The sequence below is a fragment of the Furipterus horrens genome, unplaced genomic scaffold (genome assembly GCF_987537825.1).
Source record: "Furipterus horrens unplaced genomic scaffold, mFurHor1.1.pri manual_scaffold_6, whole genome shotgun sequence".
NCBI lineage: Eukaryota > Metazoa > Chordata > Mammalia > Chiroptera > Furipteridae > Furipterus > Furipterus horrens.
Genome location: NW_028327176.1, coordinates 178,180,504 through 178,200,124, shown reverse-complemented (window position 1 = coordinate 178,200,124; position 19,621 = coordinate 178,180,504). Strand labels below are relative to the sequence as shown.

The window sequence follows — 19,621 nt, the reverse complement described above, 5'->3', positions numbered from 1 at the left end:
AATATACTTGCAGCTACTAGATTCTAAACTCTGGCAATTAGATGGTTAAAACTGGTTCTTTCTCTCTTGTAATTCCTTAGAAAAGAAATGCTATTTCCCACCAGAGTCCCAGTTGGTAATTCTGATGGTCCCATGATTTCACAGCTGCAAATCAGCCCCCACCCTCTCACACTTGTCTCTGGCTAATGATGCTTTCCTTAATTAGCACATGACTTAAGCTTTAGTCCTGACTTATCTGTTGCCTTGGTCTCTGGGCTACCTGAGTGCAGTCTGGTCTAATTGGGAAAGAAAATCTACTTGAATATTGATGTTATTTGTCCTGACGTTGAACAAAGGGAAGAGCAATTTGTCTGGTTGTTGAATTTGCTTTCTTTATCAACTGATTATGCATTCTATGAGAACTTCTCTCTTTAACAATCTGTCTAGGCTTTGTACTTCTATTTGTGGGTTTTGTTCTTTTGGTTCTTATACTTTCCCCAACTTGAGAATGGCCTCTAGAAAAAGCTACTAGGAGCTATGCCTTGTCAAAGTCTGTGTGAGATGGCCTGCAGAGGGTGATTTGAAGAGATGCAAGACCCTCCTCTTTAAGGTCAGACATGTTACTGACCTTTCCTTCTTTTTGACTCTAAATTTCCTGAATCCCTATAATTTCTCTGGATGGTTAAGACACACAGATGATAGCTTTGCTCTACAAGCCTATGTCAAATACATGTATATTAGAGAGGAGGGCATATTTGAGAAAGCTTATGATCCCTGACATACTCTCTGCTTACCTTTGATAAATTTCCTTGAAAAATCATCAAGAAAAGGTTCTCTGAGGCATTAGGATATAAAACAGAAAATGAAAATGGGGATAGAATGAAATGGGAGAAATACACATTTTGTTTTGAAGTGACAAATATTCATTTTCTATAATATACATAGTGGTATAGTAAATACTGAGGGGAGATATAACGCAATGCAAACATGCTTCCATGGGTTTGGAGATGATCTATAATCTGACACACAGGTAACAGTGGCATGATGTGCATGTCAAAGTTCAGAACATAGATAGGATGTGCTACAGAAGTCCATCACAGACATAATGAGATTAAAGCGATCTAATTAAGGGGGAGGAAGTTCAGGCACTCATCAACAGATGAGCACTGGCAACTTGGAATTAGACTGTGTATAGTATGTGGTGAAGAAACAAACGGAAGTAATCAGGCTGGAATAAAAAATTTACTTTGAGCAATTGAAGACAGGAGTTGAGACTTCACCCCATGAGCATGAATCACCACACATACCTATGAATAGAGAAATAACAAAGTGAAATGGATATCTTAGGAAGAACTATGTTGGTGGTGGGTTTGAAGCAGGAAACACCGGAAGAGGAAAGGCTGGTTAGGCAATGGCAGGAATTCAGATTTGTCGAGGTTAGTAACTAGGAATAAATGTGAAAGACAGGAAGAAAGAATTTTTTTTAATTGCCTGGATATAGAATATTATTGAAAGGGAAAGGGCAAAGAAGACTGTGAGGTTTACAGACTGATTCAACAGGAGGGGGTGGGCAGGGACCCAGTGTCAGTTAGATGATTTAGTAAAAGGGAAAACCCCAGATTTCAGTAAGTACAATCATGGAATCATGAGATTTTAAAGCTGGGAAGGGCTTTAGAGATCATCTATTGTAGCCTCTTCATCTTTAGGAGGGCAGATGAGGCCAAAGGAAGATATGTAACTCAATCCAGAACAGTAGTGACTCAATTCAGGACAGTGAGCAGACTATGGCAAAGTATAGCAGCGCTCCCGCCTTCTACCACCAGGTCGTCCTGCCTGCTTCACTACCCTTTCTGACAGTTCTCTGGACAGTCTCTCGGAAACTCTAGGCTGCGGACCATAGCCCAAGTGCAGCTAAATTAAATAAATCAGAAAATTAGATTGAGTTGTTCAAAAAGCTAAATTTATTCACTTGAAGAACTGACCTTTACTCTGTGATGTGTCCTTCCTAATAAATGGTGTGAAAATCTTCCTTTGTTTATGAAATTAGGAACTGATATGTATGAGTGGTAGAATTTTTGCTGTCTTTTTTAGCACAATAAAAAGGTATTCATCTAAGTACCTTCTTAGGATTTCTTTTATTTTCAATTGGTTTTTAAAACCTAGAAGTCTCAGAGTCATTTATTTCTCTGCAGGATGGCAAATCTATCTGTCCCAAAACACTCCAGTTGCGGGTAAAAATGTTGCCACAAAAAGGATTACATAACAGGCTTTCTATCTCTGCCCCCATCCACAAGGCCAGGATTACAGCTATCCTTTCTATCACAGTTGCCTTGGGCTAGCACAGGGCAGGAGCCTACAGGAAGTGTACTAGGGTAGGGCTGAGGGGATGAGGGTCACTCATCACCTGTACTCTGAATCTGTCCCTCAGCCATAGACCCTTAAGGCTTGGTGGTAGTGATAGGGTAAATGAACCCAACTGTTTGATATAGCCACGTGATATTTCTTCAGTCCGCAGTCATTTGTAAACTATCTGTCACAAGCATGGGTTTGTGATATAGTCTTTCCTGTAAGTCAGCTGGGCAACTACTTTGCTAGCTGCCTGCTGAGCAGCCCAGCGCCAAGGAATAGACAAGAGTCACACACAGTGACTATGCCATTCACTCAGTTTTTACTGAATTCAGGTTCACTCAAAGTAGAACACCAACATGCATTAATATCCTACTCACACTCTAACAGTCTAAGAGAAATATAACACACAAACATAGCAATGAATGGGGGGTAACGAACCCAATTCCCAGAGTCTCAGTATGCAGATAGCACAGTGGGCAAGGGAGTCGTCAGCATCATCTCCAGAGCCAGGTGGGCAGCAGGGCAGACAGACAAAGTCCTCAGTCCATCAGGGCAGAGCCTCCAGCGGCTGATGCCAAGGGAGATGGGAGTCGCGCAGAGCAGCCCTCCGGTGTATGGAGCTCAGGTGTCTCAGCAGTGGTCTTGAACCTGCCTCAGTTATACCTTTAAAGTGGTGTACTCCACTTTTCTGGGTCTTCTGATAAGTGTCTTGACAGCCCTGATGCCAAGTAGGGAATTTTCCCAGGAACCTATACATAGGTGGTCCCACTCTGCAGATATGGCTGTTCTGACCACGTGTGCAGATATCTTGGAAATGTCTCCCTGCCAGATGTGTTTAGCGTGACTTAGGAAATTTCCCTTTTGAGTCAAAGTGTCATGGCTGACTGGCAGTTATCTTGGTTGACATGAGTGATTCCATTTTGTTTTATATACTTTATACTATCTTGATGAGGCCAATACCACTTTATTGGTCTTGTTCTCCACACTACTCCTGCAAAATCAGATTCACGCCAGCTTTTCAGCTAGATTGTGTCGCCCTTTGCATGTAGATAACCTCACCGCTGTGGTCTCTGTGAAGAATTCTCAGTCTGTCACAGAAGTAGACCTTGGTGGGCTGCCCAGCCAGGGCTCCAGAAAAGCTTCGAAATGCCTGAATCCTAAACTGAGCTCAGTCCCAGTAGAGGTAGAAGGGCACATTAAGTTTAGCAGGCAGCACTGCAGACCCAGGGAAAGCTGCCTGGTTTCCTCCTATATACGACCTAACAGGAAGAACACTGCACAGAGTTAAGGCATCTGGGCTGCTTCTCCTAGACTTCAGGGAGGTAAACAAGTCACTTTGCTTGGGCCTGTTTCCCCAATTCCAAAATTACAGCAAAATACAATCTTCGGTAATCCAACAGCATCTGGAAGCACTGCCTAGAGGAGGCACGCAGGAATCAGGACGAGCCTCCCACACGACTCGCCCAGCCCACGGCTCTGTAGACCCGACTCCCAGCCAGGGTAGTTACGGTGCCAGAAGGAAGCGTGCGCGTCCCTGCCGAGCGCAGCGTGCGCGTCCCCGCGAGGCTCGGCGTGCGCGTCTCCGCCGGGGCCAGCGTGCGCGCTTCCGCCAGGCTTGCCGCCGCAGCCGCGGCTGCCGCCTCCAAGGCCAAGTCAGGCCGGGTGGGCGGGGCGCAGCGGAGTGGGGCGGGGCGCCCGAGGAGGGCGGCTGCCTGGGGAGGAGTGTGAGTTACTGGAGGAGGAGGTGGAGGAGGAGAAGAAGAGAACAGAAAAGGCGGCTCCCCGGCGGGGCAGACCGGCAAGAAGGAGGCGGACCGCCCGGGGGTGTAGGGCGCGGAGCGGCTCCGGGACAGCGCGGAGCAGCAGGGCACGGCGGCCACGGCAGCCAGGGCTTGGGCCGCGGTTCGGCAGCGCCGGCCGGTGAGTGTGTGGAGGCCCGCAGGGGAGGCCAGCGCTTGGGCTGCGGCGGGGATGCAGGCGGCGGCCGGGCCGTGCGAGGCCCGTGGCCAGGTCGGAGGCAGCCGTGGGCTCGGCGGCCTGGCCTGGGGCGGAGTGAACACGGCCCCGCGCCCAGCGTGTTGGTCCCTGGCGCTGTCCCGGCTCGCCGAGTGGGCGTCTGCGGCGTGGGGTCCGCGCGGATCCTCCTGCCGGGCGAGCCGCAGAGACAGTCTGCAAATGGCGACCCAGACCCCGCGGACCGACCCCCGAGTCACCCTGCCTTGCATGTTTCTGTGTTCGGGAGGGGTGAAGGGAACTTAGGAAAGCCCAAGAACCTCGAAAACCCGGCTTCTCTTTCCTTTAGCCTTTTAGAAACCTGGGTTCTTTAGGAAGGGGGTGGGGAACAAACGGGTTAAAGTAAGACTGGGAGGCATCTTCAACTGTCTCCACGGGATGAGTGAAGTTGGTAACTTTTCCATTCATGGAAGTGAGAAGCTCTTAGTCTTTCTTAGCCTCAGTCCTTATTAAAGGGAAACTAACTGATTTTATAGATCTGAGGGGTATGGCCATTCCCAAGTTATCTGTGTCCTGTCCCGTGCAAGTACATTGCTTGGAATGAGGCCATAGCACGGTGAATTCAAAACGATCTCCTTTGAGTATGTTTTTAGCGTGTGTATTTGGGAGAATGGACCGTGTGTTGTTTACCATGGTTCTAGTACTCCATTCCCCTCTGCCCCTCTCTTGTTTTTCTTTCTGAGCCATGTTGTAAGTCTCAGATAAAAGATGCTTGGGAAGGAATTGACCTTTTATTCCATAATTACTTTGTTGTCTCTGCTCCAAGATGAAGTTATTTATGGGCATTCTGGTACCAGTGTAGATTAACTTAAAACTCTGAAAATACAAAACCGCCAACTTCCCAAACTTTAATTTTTGTTTGCCACATTTCAATACTGTGTTGTGTCTTTCAGGGACTTAGTAATTTATATTAACAGATTTGGCGTTTGCTCGTGTTTGTCAAGGTTTTCCAAAGCAGTCCAGTTGTTGATGCAGCAAAAGGAAAAGAGTAGGTAAAATAAAATGTACGTTTAGGATTTTTCTCAGGGTACAATTTTTTCAGTATGAGATTTTCGCCGAATCACTGTTCTTTATGCTTAGTCATTGTTTCTTACTACAGAAGTTTGGGAATTACATGGTGTTCTGCTAACTTTTTAAGGTGCCAATTTGTTTTTATGTAGTACTTGAATGCAGTGACATAGCTTTTTTTGTGATTCTGGAAATGTTAAGTGAGTGGAGTTTTTGAGTGTTATTAGAGAATTGAAGTTTCTGATGTAGGCAAACTTTCATGCATTCCACGTGCACTAGGTATTTAATTTCAATATTTCTCTTAATGTCTAGCACTGAAGACGTTTTTTAAAAATACAAAGTGCCCTAACAAAATAGGCTATTAAAAAGCAATCATACATATTTTGAGATAATATATATTGTTAGAGAGGTACTTTAAGGTCATTAAAATAGGCATTGTTGATGTGTGTTTACTATTTGATATAATATGTTACTACAGTGTCACTTTTCATGAGATAAGTCCTATGTTGCTCTGTATGGTTTTGGTGTAAAAAATTTTAACTGAGTTCCTATGACTGTCTGTTTCATTAAAAGGAGTTAGTACATGCTCTAGGGTGACACTGTATTCAGAGAATTCCTGGACATTAAAGTCTTAAGTCAAAAAGCTATATAAAACAGTATTTCATTTCATTCAAATTCAGTCTGATGAAATAAGTGAGATTGGCTTTATATTAGTGGTTTTTACATTGTAAGTAGCTAGGTAGTTTGACACAGATAGGCATTCATGAATTGAAACTCATTCTGCGAAAATCTTTTACAAAAAGGGTGTGTCTTTTTTTTTAAAGAGTAGGTAATGTTAGCATTAGATAGTTCCTCATATGATTGTTTTTAATAAGCCTTTTATAGGTATAAATGACCTGATGTAAAATATATTTATACATAAAGCATTGTTTATATAAATGGTTGTGTAAAGTGAAGTACATCTGTTCTCTGAGGAAAACATATTTGTATCCTATTGGTCACGGACATAATTGTAACCAACTTTGGTAGAGTTCTACAGATGTTGTTTTTGCAGTCATTGCTGCAAGGTCACCAAGTTGAAGTTCCCTTGAAGCCCATTCCCCTCTGCCATGCTGCCTGTCGTAGTAAGCTGAGTTCCACTATTTGGGTGGATTATTTTTATCTGAGTATTAAATAGATTCTGGCCTCAGAATTAAATATTTATTAATAATTTTTATTTTAATTTCTGATGTGAAGTCTTTAATAATTTTCATTTTCTTAGTGGAGAACATGGCAAGTAATTAGAATTTTCACTTTGGAAGCTACTCATGACCATATTTAGAAATGAAAGATGTAAGTTTTGATTATATCATAATTGGATTTGCTTACAGTTGTGACTATGATTATCAAGGAAAAATGCAATGTGTAATGAGCATGTAAGTATAATATGGGCTTCATAGTTTTCCTTTGGGTATGTGGAAAAGTAACATTTAAGCCTAGGCATAAAGAGTTAAGGCAGCAGTTGGGAAGGGAAAGGGGTGTGTGTGTGTGTGTGTGTGTGTGTGTGTGTGTGTGTGTGTTTTGGAGGTAGAAGAGGACATTAAGAACAACTTGAAGGCAGCAAGCTCTGTAACTACTTTGGGTGACTTGATTTAGCATATTTTAAAGTGTTAACTTGCAATGTTTTATTGACTTCTCAGCTTACATATTATAATGAATCTGGAAAAATAAACAATTTTTTTTGAGGGTTATATCTTCAAGTCTAGAAATAGCCTTAATGATGAGGCCTAATTTCATCGTATGGGAAAATGCCATGTCTTAAAATTATTTTTATGGATTGCTTGTCAGCCACAGCCACAGAGTATGAGTTGGCCAAGAATTTCTGCTAGAGAAAGTTGAAACTACTGTAAAGCATTTAATCATTCACAGATATTTTCTAGTCTAATGAAACTTTTGTTTGGAAATGTTAAGATTATTTTTGGGGAGAGTTTTAAAAAATTTTAAATATTGAGAAGTTTTAAATTAAGCTCATCTTGAACTTGAAGCCTCAGTTTTTAGCAGCTTGTTTTCTGCTGGGCCTGCTGTGTCACTGTTTAACTGATAAAACAGGGATTGATGTTTTTAAACCCATTCCACGGGATTTATGAGCAATGTGTGGCATATTTACTTGGATAATAGTGATCTTGATTAGAAAGAGGATGGATCTGGAAGTTTTAAGTTCTGAAGCTGAGGTTTATATCCCCGGAACATTCTTTGAGTATTGTCTAGTAGTGCATTTTTTAATTTCTTAATATATTTAATAGTAAAATGAAATTAAACTTGATCCTTCTTTGTGTAACTATTTTAAGAATTGTTCAATTTATATTGTTCCATACATTTATAATGAGCATTATGAATGTAAGTTATTCATTAAACAATGTAAAACTCCTATATCCAAAGCAAAGTAATGTGCTGTTATAATTAGAAAGGACCAAAAAGGGGGCAGGACCATCTCTGTCTCATTCAATTCTTGACCACAGGGATGATCGTGTTGGAATTAACTACAAGCAAAATCGTGTAATCTCCATTCCTCAAATAACATCTTAAAATTGGACCACCAGTTACTGAAGTGCTGCATTATTTTCTTAAACATTTTATAAGTAAACATACCTGTTGTTCTCCATGTGCATTGATCTTACTAGGTAGATGTTATAAAGATTGTGACATTAAGTGACAAGACATATGTAAAGATGGACAAAATAGGTACATAATTAATGTTCTTTTTTCCTTCTCTCTGAGTCTATCTCAATGAATAACGAATATATTAGACTCATTAATACAGATGTTTTTTATTTTCATTTTTAACATTTTTCTTATTGAGAGTAGAATAATATGCAAGAGGCTACTTATTTTGAAGCTTGAGAGCCTTCTGCATTTACCTTTCAGAGTTGTTGCTCTTTTAGATTTAACTCAGTTGTTTGTAACAGTTGTTATTTTTAATATTTTTGAATTAAGTGCGGCTTTTGAGCTGTGTTCTGTCTGGTGTGGTCATGTGATTTGTACATAACATAAAGTGTTCCTGCAAGTTCTGAGAGCAGTGGTCACTTCTTTCTGAACTGCTTGTATTTTTAGGTTTCTCTTAGTAACAGTCAAGCTTATTTCAGCATGTGATATAAACTCATTCTGGTTGCAAAACAAGAAAGCTCCAGCTGTTTTCACAATCCAATCACTCAGTAAAGTTTGTCTTAGTTCTTAATAAAGTTTCTTTTTAAATTTTTCCTTAATTTACAAATGTTTTTCATGATTAGCCTGTCATTTCTTCTGTTACATCTCTTTTAGCATGTGTGTTTTAATTTTTAAGTTCTGTCATTACCTATAAAATTTATAGGGTTAAATATTAAAAAGTATATTTAGCCCTGACCGGGTAGGTCAGTTGGTTAGAGTGTCCTCCCCACATGCCAAGGTTGCGGGTTTGATCTCTGGTCAGGGCACATGTAACCAAGGAATGCATAAATAAGTGGGACAGCAAATCGGGGTGTGTGTGTGTGTGTGTGTGTGTGTGTGCGTCAATGTAACTCTTTCCCTCTCTAAAATCAGTAAATGAAAAAATTTTTAAAGTATATTTAACTCATATTTTTAATTTTTAAACACAGTTTTAAAAAAATACAGTTTCGTTGATCAGCGTGTGCCTCCCTCCCACCCCTGGCATCATTAAGCACAATAATATCAACTCATAACTTTTCTACTTACTTAACAAAAGCTCTATCAGTAATTGGTAGACTTATTTTTTGTTTTTTGTTTTTGTTCTTTTTAGTTTGAAGAAAATCAGACCTGGACTGGAGAAAAAGAAATAGCAATTTGGGGGGTAATCAGTTTACATTAGTCACCTAGAACCAAGCTAGAGTTTATAGAAAAATATTTCAAAGAGCTAGCGATCTTTTATGCACCAAAGTGAAGAAAATAGGCTAAATCGACTAATAATCAGCATCTTATCCAGAAAATTATTATCTACTGCAATGTAATTTAATTTGGGAAATGTAATTTCATTTGGGAAATGTTGAGATGAGTTGCCTGTGCCTTATATAGAAAGACATATAAGTACTTAGCTGTAGAGAGATCTGAAGGTTGGAGGAGGGATCTGGGCAGGAAGTACCGATGAGTTTTCAGAATATTGGCGCTAATTGAAGCTTTTGAGAAATTGAGACCACCCAGGGAGAGAGTGTATAGAAGAATGAGCAAAGAAATGGCATTGATCCGTGGAAAAGAGTAGTGTTTTCAAAGAGTTTAAGAGGTAGGGGGGAAACCAGGAAATGTGACATCAAGTAAACTGAGAAAATATAATAGTTTAAAAGGAAGAATTAGTCAACATAATGATACAGTGCCCAAGAAAGATGGAGTCTGGGAAAAAAGGCCTTTGGATTTAGCACTGAGCATCTGAGTAGCGCAGTTTTAGTGAGTGGTGGTAAAAATAAAAGCTAGATTAGAGGGCTAAAGTCTATTGAGGAGATTAGAAGGGTTTTTGGTTAATTTTCTGTTTTTTTTCTGGAAGACGTTGCTTTACTATTTAGGTTTTTAAAGATAAAGAACAGTCTTTTACGTTTTTACTGCTAATAGGAACAAGCCAATAAAAAATTGAATATTACACGAAAAAAAAGACATTAAAAAGGCCCAGTAATTAAATCAATATATTGTGCTGATGCTTTCTCTTATTTTTATATAAAATTTGATAGAAGTGGGAAAGCCCATTAGGTAGCTCTAATCCCCTTATGTTATTTTATAGATACTATTTCTCTGTTTAAAATTCTCAGTGACTTCAAATTAAAGTCCGAATTCCTTAGAGTAGAATATAGTACACTCCTCAGGATTTGCCTTATTCCTGTCTAGCCTCATCTCTCACAGCTACCTTGCACTTCACCTTGTGAACCAACAGCACCAGGAAGCTTGAAGTTCCGTAAACGTGTTTTGCTAACCCTTGGTTTTCTGCATTTGCTTATGGTGTCACTTCAGCATTGAATGTCTCCCTTCCTTACTAAACACACCCCCCTCCCTGCCCGCACCTTAAGACTTTTCGTCTTTTAAGTTTCCTATGAATTCTTCTCTAGTCCTTACCATTACTGATTGTTATCTTGTATTAACATTTTACTTCTGTCATACTGATAATGTAATAATGTAACATGATTTTTACCCTCTTTGATGTCCTGCTACATAGCTCCTTGAGAGGAGGCACCAGGTCTTACTAATCTTTATATTGCCACACCACACAAAGTGTCTGGTATGTGGTTGTTAAATAATAAATAGATGTTTATTTTAATGAATGAATGGAAACTGTGGCCCTGAGAAGTAGGTGATTTGCCCACAGCCATAGAAATGGAGCCAGAACTTAACATTTCCTGGGTGAATTCTCTGTACGTTTTAATTAAGGCTTATTTCTTGATTTGTTGTAGAATTATTAAGGCATATGTAGAAGGAGAGATCAATAGATGAAATCTTTAATTCATATATAGAGGGAATAAACAGGAAACAGTTTTGGTTAAGTATTTTTGTGAAATTCAGATTATTTAGGAATATGATGTCTCTGCAAATTGGTACACATCAGAATCAGTTTAGTTGAAACTAAAAAAGAAAAAGTTAATGCATTCTCTGAAATTTAAAATTTAAATATACATTAACTTGTTTTTGGCATTATTGATTACACAGTATACTAGAATTTAAGTATTTTGTTTTGTAACGTTTGACCTTTTAAGCATATTGTTATCTGGTGTATAAAAATTAACTTTTATGCCATTTTAGTTAAAGTGCTGAGTTGTTACTTGAAGTGTTAAGTTTGAAGATAGATTAATTATCTGTAAAATAAACTATATTTTAGTCTAAAACAAGTCAATAACCTTCACGATTTGATTTATATTATCAAACCATTTAAAAATTGACCAGTTATTGCCTAACTTACCATCTTCTTTCCATCCTAACAACCAGAGCGGGACTGGCCATTATGGAGGAGGAGCTGCAGCATTCGCACTGTGTGAACTGTGTCAGTAGACGGTGTATGACCAGACCGGAGCCTGGGATTTCCTGTGACCTGATTGGTTGTCCACTGGTTTGTGGAGCAGTCTTCCATTCTTGTAAAGCGGATGAGCATCGACTTCTATGTCCATTTGAACGCGTGCCTTGCTTAAATAGTGACTTTGGATGTCCATTTACGATGGCTCGTAACAAAGTCGCTGAACATCTAGAAACATGTCCTGCAAGTGTGGTGTGCTGTACGATGGAGTGGAACCGATGGCCAGTGAGTTATGCAGATCGGAAGTCGTACGAAAATCTAAGCAGAGATGTGGATGAAGTGGCACAATTAGATATGGCCTTGGCCCTTCAAGACCAAAGGATGCTCTTAGAATCTCTCAAAGTAGCCACCATGATGTCAAAAGCAACTGATAAAGTATCAGAACCTAGAGAACAAATACCAGTGAAATCAACTCTTCCCGAGATACCACATGCTAATGGCCTGGTGTCTGTTGATGAAGAATCTTATGGTGCACTTTATCAAGCTACTGTAGAAACAACCAGAAGTTTGGCTGCTGCTTTAGATATCCTGAACACTGCCACAAGAGACATTGGCATGCTAAGTACGAGTCTTTGTGCTTCCCGAAATGAAATGCATGAAGAGCAAAATGCCAGAGAAGGCTTACAGAACAGGAACTTGAAAGACCAAGATGATCATCTTCACGAGGATGAGATAGGAGCAGTAGGTGGAATTGACCGTGATGACACAAGTCAGAATGCCCAGTCCGAACAAAATGGTTCAAGTGATTTATTATGTGACTTGAATGCGGGTTCTTCTGGCACTTCTACTCTTTGTAATGGCCTTCCTTTGGAAAACATATGTACACAGGTCACAGACCAGAATCAGAATTTACATGGCGATTCAAAAGAAAGTAACCTAACAAATGGAGAATGTGTAGCATCAGATGGCACTTCAAAATCTGCCAGTTCACTTTTAGTAGCAGCACAACTTAAGGAAGTAATGCCATCTAATGCTTTGCCTAACGGCACAGTTCAGCATATCCTCGTGACAGATGATGAGGATGAAGGAGACTTGTGTTGGAGAAAAGTAGACTTGGGGGACTTGAGGAATGTGGATGCCCTACCTCTCAGTCAACATCCTTCCTTCAAATTTCTTTCTAATTCGTGTTGGTCTAAACCAAGGGAAGATAAAGCGGTAGATACATCAGATTTGGAAGTTGCAGAAGATCCAATGGGTCTCCAAGGAATAGATCTAATCACAGCAGCATTACTGTTTTGTCTAGGAGATTCTCCAGGTGGGAGAGGTATATCTGATAGTCGCATGGTCGATGTTTATCACATTGACTTTGGAACTCAGACTTTTTCTCTTCCATCTGCAATATTAGCTACAAATACAATGGTTGGGGAAATAGCTTCGGCTTCAGCTTGTGATCATGCCAACCCTCAGCTTTCAAATCCAAGTCCTTTTCAGACACTTGGACTAGATTTAGTATTGGAATGTGTCGCTAGGTACCAACCCAAGCAACGGTCAATGTTTACATTTGTTTGTGGACAGTTATTTAGAAGAAGAGAATTTTCTTCACATTTTAAGAATGTGCATGGTGACATTCATGCTGGACTTAATGGCTGGATGGAACAGAGGTGTCCTTTAGCATATTATGGTTGTACCTATTCTCAGCGTAGATTTTGTCCGTCAACACAAGGGGCAAAGGTTATACATGACCGCCATTTGAGGTCATTTGGAGTTCAGCCATGTGTATCTACAGTATTAGTCGAGCCTGCTAGAAACTGTGTGTTGGGATTACATAGTGACCATCTAAGTAGTCTTCCCTTTGAGGTTCTGCAACATATTGCAGGCTTTCTCGATGGCTTCAGTCTATGCCAGCTCTCATGTGTATCCAAGTTAATGCGGGATGTGTGTGGCAGCCTGCTTCAGTCTCGTGGAATGGTCATACTGCAGTGGGGGAAAAGGAAGTATCCAGAAGGAAAATCATCGTGGCAGATAAAAGAAAAGGTGAGTTTAATTTTAACTGCATTATCTCTTTACTTGATATATAATTGGCACTTAATGTTGCTGAATTAATAAAATTAATCTTTTGATATTGATCATCCTTAAAACTTAAGTCAATATGATAATATACTGGGTGGTTTTTTTTTTTTAATTGTTGTTTTTTATATAATGGTAATTAATTAAAAATGAGGATAGTTAGAATTGTTTGTCATGATCACATAGTTACTGCAGACACCCTAGAATGAAATTCTAATCTAATATGGGAGAGGTCACTGCTCTGTTTAGCTGAGCAGTTCTGTACCCATTTAGTTCTTCTGTAACAATACCATTTGTGTGTGGCTGTGTTAACAGTCTTCTGTTTGGGCTTCATCTGAAACATTGTCACCATAGGACAATGGAGGAAGCAAGAAGGTTTTTTACTGCTTACAACTGGCATTTTGTTTTCATTCTTGGCAGTTTCTTTCTCAGGACTTGATTGTTTCATAGAACTTAAATAGGGAGAGATGAGAAAAAAGTTATATTACTACTGTTACTGGTAAGTGACCAATAGAGTATTTGGGGGAAGGCGGACATATATGGATGGATGTGGATATGTACTACCTCGAAGTGAGATAAGAATGGGGCAGCAGGATTTGATGTTTTTGGTGGCGGCTCTGGGTTTAATACGGGAGAAGGGAGTGTTGCATATTGGAAGCTTGAACTGGGAATTTAGGCAGACCGGGGAAGGAATCCTGGCTCCACCATTTTTCTTTTGTGATACCCTACTTTTTTTGCCCGGCTTCTGTTTGAGGCACTATCCAACGGAAACTAGAGGGTATTACAAATATCTTTGGTCATAGACATTTTCATTTCTGAACTTTTATAATATGAAACTTAGCATTTTATAAAGTGGAGAAAAATTTGGTAAACTTCATATTGGTTGCATGGGGTTCAAAGTTTTGGCTACTTTGTTTTTACCATCTTTATGTTTTCCCTTACTTCCACTCATTGTTTCAGTTTTCGGAATTCTGCCCCCACTTCTTGGCTCTCCTAAGGCTTTGACCAGTAAATGAACACACTAATTATTTTATGATTCATTTCATCCAAAACGGAATTCTGGTAGCAGAAAGTTTCATACTTGTCATACTTGCTTTGTGTACATGTGTATCTGTGTGTATTTCATTTTCCAGATGACTTGGTGTCTTTCTCCCATTTGGGATGGACCATTCTATGTGGCCTCTTGGTCTCTTTTATCTTTACCGCCACTACTGATCTATGAGATGAAATATTTTCTGGGGTTTTATTCCTGCAGAATAGCGTATCTACTCTTCTAGTTTAAATTGCCATCATTAATACAGATTACGTACTCACACATCTATATCCTGACCATTGTAACTCCATCCGGACCATTACATATTGTATGAGCATTTACTGGAAATCTATCTGCACTTATTTCACAGTTTCGTCGAAGTCAACATTTGCAACCTTTTCCACTTCTCCATCTCTCTCAATCTCAGAAAGTGGCATTATCTTCTATCAAATTGCCAACCCAGGAATTTGGGACTTAGGGGCAATTCCCATTTTCCCCCTTTATTTCCATATCCTGTTGATCACAAGCTGCTAATGCGAGTCCCTTCTTCATACCTCTCAGATTTGTTTTAGTTTCCACCGCCACTCCCCCAGTTCCGTCCCACCTTTCGTTCTCTCCTGGGTCACTGCAGTAGCCTCCTCCTAACTGGGTTTCTGTTTCCACTTGTGTTCCTCTTCAACGTAGTCTTTACGTAAGAACTAGGGGGGCAGGTATTTTCTTAAATACTGTTGTTACACTGCAGTGCTTAAAAACTTTTTAAATGTCCATTGCCCTGGGAAAGAGACGACAGATTCCTTAATGAAACGTTTGATTTTTTTAAAAATAATCTTGTCCTTACTTACCTCTTCAGTTTGCTTCTGTCACTTTGTATTCCAGTCACATTCATTTACTTAGAGTTGCCTAAGGCCTTTGAGTATGTTGTCTCTAATACTTGTATTTGAGCACTTACACTATGCTAGACAGTGTAAAATAAGCATTTTACTTTTGTTAATTTAATCCAGTGTCCCCATTTAATGGAAGAAATTGAGGTTTAGAGAGATTTCAGTAACTTGTCCAACTATCCATGGCTCCAGACCCAGGGAACCTGTCTCTGAAGATTGCGATCTTCATACCCATGCTATATCCTGCGTATCTTCCGTTCTTAACTTCCTCAAGTTAAGCCTTTTAGACCCCACACTGAAACGTTCAGGAACATTCACTGCTGTGTTCTCTTGGTTCCCCATTAAATACCTTGATTTTATATATCCCCATTAAAGCACTCACCATGCTGTTTTGAAATTCACTGATAAATTGTCATTTTCCTTCATTAGACTGTAAGTTCCTTGAGAAGTAAGACTCTCTGGGAACCAGAATATCTACTGCCTGCCATATAGCAGGCACTAAGTAAGTACTTGATAGATACTTGAATGAGAAATTGGCCCATTACTAAGAAACTTTGTCATCAGGAAATGGGAGCCATCCATTTTTTCCTGAGTTTGTTTTACCAGACTCTGTGTGGAAGTAGGTGGGCTGTCTGCCACCCTTGAATTTTTCAACTAACTCGTGCTGAAGCTTAATGATAATTCCTAATTCTTCCCATAGCTTCATGGGTATGGGGCATTGTAATCTGTAATGCCTATTGGTAGCTACTCTCCAAATCTTCACTGACTACTGGGAATGGACTCCATTTGGGTACTTAGTACAGCAAGTAAGTACCCCATGTGCTTAACAGTGGTGACTTCTATTGCCAACTGAAAAGTGATTCTGTTGACACAGAATTTTGAAGGCATCTATCTGGTCACCCCAGATGTCGTTAGTGTCATTTCCTGAGAAGCTCTAGTGAGTACTGAGGGCTTCCCTCAAATCCACTGCTGCTTTCTAGAGTGACTGCTCTTTTACCATGTATTCTGTTCTCTATCTAACTAGGCCTTGCCTATTGATGAGTTTAGCTTGTCCCATGCATGCTTGTTACCTAGGTCTGTCCTGTTCCATTCATACTTATTACCTGTGTCCAGATAGCTTTCTACTTTGAATTGTAAAGATATGAGGGGGCCACAACAGTAATTGCTAGACTAATAGATGACAATGCTCCAGGGCTTGGAGCTGCTGGGAGGCCAAAAAGGGAAGTAGCCCATATTTTTATTTTTACCAGTAGACAGATAAAGAGGGATAGCAGATGAATATTTACCCAGAAATGCATTTTACAATGATATGGAGTAAAATAAAATTCATTTTACAGGAGTTCTTTCTATATAAAGTTTCAGAAACATTTTGAACAAATTGAAGCACCTGTACTTAATATTACTAAGTACCTTTCATATATAAAGAATGGAGAGATAAGGTACCTTGGCACAGTATTCTATAGTATTTTTAAGTGTGCTTTGTATAGCAAAATAAGAATGGGAGAAAAATGGATTTTAAAAAATATGTATTGTCTATCTTTCCAGACTATATAGGTCTGTATAGCAGTTGGATAGAATGAAGGACTAGTGTGCAATATGTGTTATTTTAGGAAGCAGTTCTGGATTCATAAGGTTACAATTTTCTAAAAGTTGCTTAATAAGCCACATTGGATGTGATTTTTAATATTGGCTTTTGTCTTTTCTTTTTGGTTGTTACTACATTTATTGAAGTCATAATGTCATAGAAGTGATTTGTCTCATACATATCTGATAAGCAGATGTGTATCCCAATGGGTTTACTACTTCTCAGTTTTGTAGCTAACTGCTTAAAACTTGACACTGCATATTTCTGTAACAGTAGAAATGTGTGTGGTTAGAGCAAGAAGTGTGTCTTGATACCTGTAAATTGACTTGTTTAAATCTGAAGCAGAATTTTCTTTTAGGTATGGCGATTCAGCACTGCATTTTGTTCTGTTAATGAATGGAAATTTGCCGACATCCTGAGCATGGCTGACCACTTGAAGAAGTGCAGTTACAACATCGTAGAGAAACGGGAGGAAGCCATCCCGTTGCCATGTATGTGTGTGACACGAGAGCTCACGAAAGAAGGGCGCTCGCTTCGCTCGGTTTTAAAACCCGTACTTTAGAAACTGTGACTCCACTTGCACATAGACGCAAGCACCCAGTGTAACTTCTTTGTAATATGTGACGCTTTATTAATAATGTATTAAAGATTACAACTCGCTAAATTTATTTTCACTCTGTATATAATGTTTTGAAGTGACATATATTTTTATAAAGTACTGTTAGTGGGGAAAAGTTGCCTTAATGTTTGAAATGTGTGAAATTTTTGGAACTTGCTGGACAGGGTGATTTAATTTTTTGCTACGTAATTTTCAGAGCTAGTATTTTTAATGGTGTGCATATTTTGGTTCTTAATTTTTTTTTTGCTTCTTAAACTAACAAGATCCTGACCAAACATATTTCCTCATGTTTCTGTGGGCTGCAACCCATACATTCAAAAAGCAAAACTTTGATTCCTATTCTTGCCGCATACATTTTTCAGATGACAAAATTCTGTTGCTTCAGATCATTATAAAGATTTTATTTTCTCGTGCTCCCCTTATACAATTGTTGATATGTAGATGGTCTTTAACACAAACTTACATCATATTTAAAATTGTGACTGTTTGATAATACCATTTATCATGTTTTGAAAATAATATACAAAGATGTGTTCACCTTATGTATTTACAGCTCTCATTCAGAGAGTGCTCCATATGCAACTTTCTTTTTTGTTAGATGCCACATCCAAAGATTCATGACAATGTGGTTTATGACAGGTTAAAACAAACGAACAAAAAGCCTGTGAATTTATTTTAATTTCAAGCTCTTCATGGTACTATTTGCTAGGTATTTGATATTAGTAAAGAAGAAAATATACCTCATTTTAAGTTTGAATTGGGCATATTGTGTAAATGAATTTCAGATATTCAGAATGCAAAGGCCTTAACTTTTTTAAATAAGCATTTAAAACTTTTGCTTTTTGATGTTTATAAAAATCACAGTTATGTTGTTTTAAGACATTTAAAAATGTGAAATTGGGTATCTTTGTAAGATGACAATCATGAAATGCAGAAGCTTGTCGTGGTTGACAATCTCCTTTAAAAAGTTCTAGGTTAATTTCCTGTAGACTTCTTATCACAAAAAAGTAAGAATTGCATCTTTGTGTAAAGATCAAAGTGTAACAGAAAAATATTCAAGGACCTATTCTTCAACTATTTTATTATAGTTTTCAAATTGATTAATATTAATCTGATGTGGTCAGTTTTTAAAATGAATATATCAGTATTTAGAAATAAATTGCAAAGATAGGGGTATGTATTTAAATAATTTGTTTTAAGTAACTTCTGTCATTTGGTAGTCTGAAATGGTGACAAGCTACCTTGTTATAAAATATCAAAACTCTATTGTGTATTTTCTTCCTACATTTGTCGGTGAGAGTGCTCTATTGTTACTAGGTTCCTGATTCCCATATATGGCAGTCCACTGGGCAGAGGCATTCCTTGGGCATTAGAAAAGAATTCTGAACTGCTTAAGACTTGTTTTGGTTGAATCAAGGCCTTATTACAGTTGAAAAATATAGCACTAAAGACTGGTCAATTCTTTGGCCTCACCTGTCATTTTAATTAGTAGAAGACTTATTTCTCAGTGCTTATACTTCCTTTTCAACTGAAATTGAATAACATACCCAGTCTATTTCTATGAAAAAGTCAGAAATAAGATATCAAATACTGTAAAATATAACTCTGCCTTTTAAAGTTTTGCTGAAGAATGTGTCTGGTTAGGATAGCACAAACATTAACTTTTTGTTTTATGGGTGTGCTTTTAAAGTCCTTGGGTTTTAAGGTTAGACTTGTTTCTGTACTGGATCATGAGATATTTAACATATTTCCACCTTATATTTCTTTTACACACCTTTGGCTGTTTTCTTTTTTGTTTGTTGTGCCACCATACCATTTTGTCACAATGTGTTCTTTGTGCAACATTTGTTCAAATTCTAATAAAATTAATGTTTCCCTTTATATGGCTCAGTAACTTAAAAAGCAAAACATTTATTTAAATAAAACTTTAATACTTGTTTGACAGATTCCAAACACAGTCACATTGTTTCTAGAAAGTGGGTTTCTGCATGCTATAGGAGTTGCTTGTTGATTATTACTCACCCATGTTTACACGTGAGCATTAAACTTCTTTTTTAATATGAAAAATTCATTAGTTAGCTTTCTGTGTTTCCTCAATGTCTTCTTGAAAGTAGTTCCACCTAGGGGTATT

General features: G+C 38.8%; 1 protein-coding gene across 1 annotated transcript; it reads left to right on the top strand.

The window, feature by feature from the left end:
• Positions 1 to 4,084: 4,084 nt before the first annotated feature.
• FBXO30 (F-box protein 30) lies at positions 4,085 to 19,371 on the top strand. The gene is made up of 3 exons (XM_090280684.1): positions 4,085 to 4,248; positions 11,281 to 13,339; positions 17,230 to 19,371. Exons 2-3 carry the CDS (start codon positions 11,297 to 11,299, stop codon positions 17,431 to 17,433), a joined length of 2,247 nt encoding a protein of 748 aa, XP_090136810.1. The 5' UTR covers positions 4,085 to 4,248; positions 11,281 to 11,296; the 3' UTR covers positions 17,434 to 19,371.
• The last annotated feature ends 250 nt before the right edge of the window (positions 19,372 to 19,621 follow it).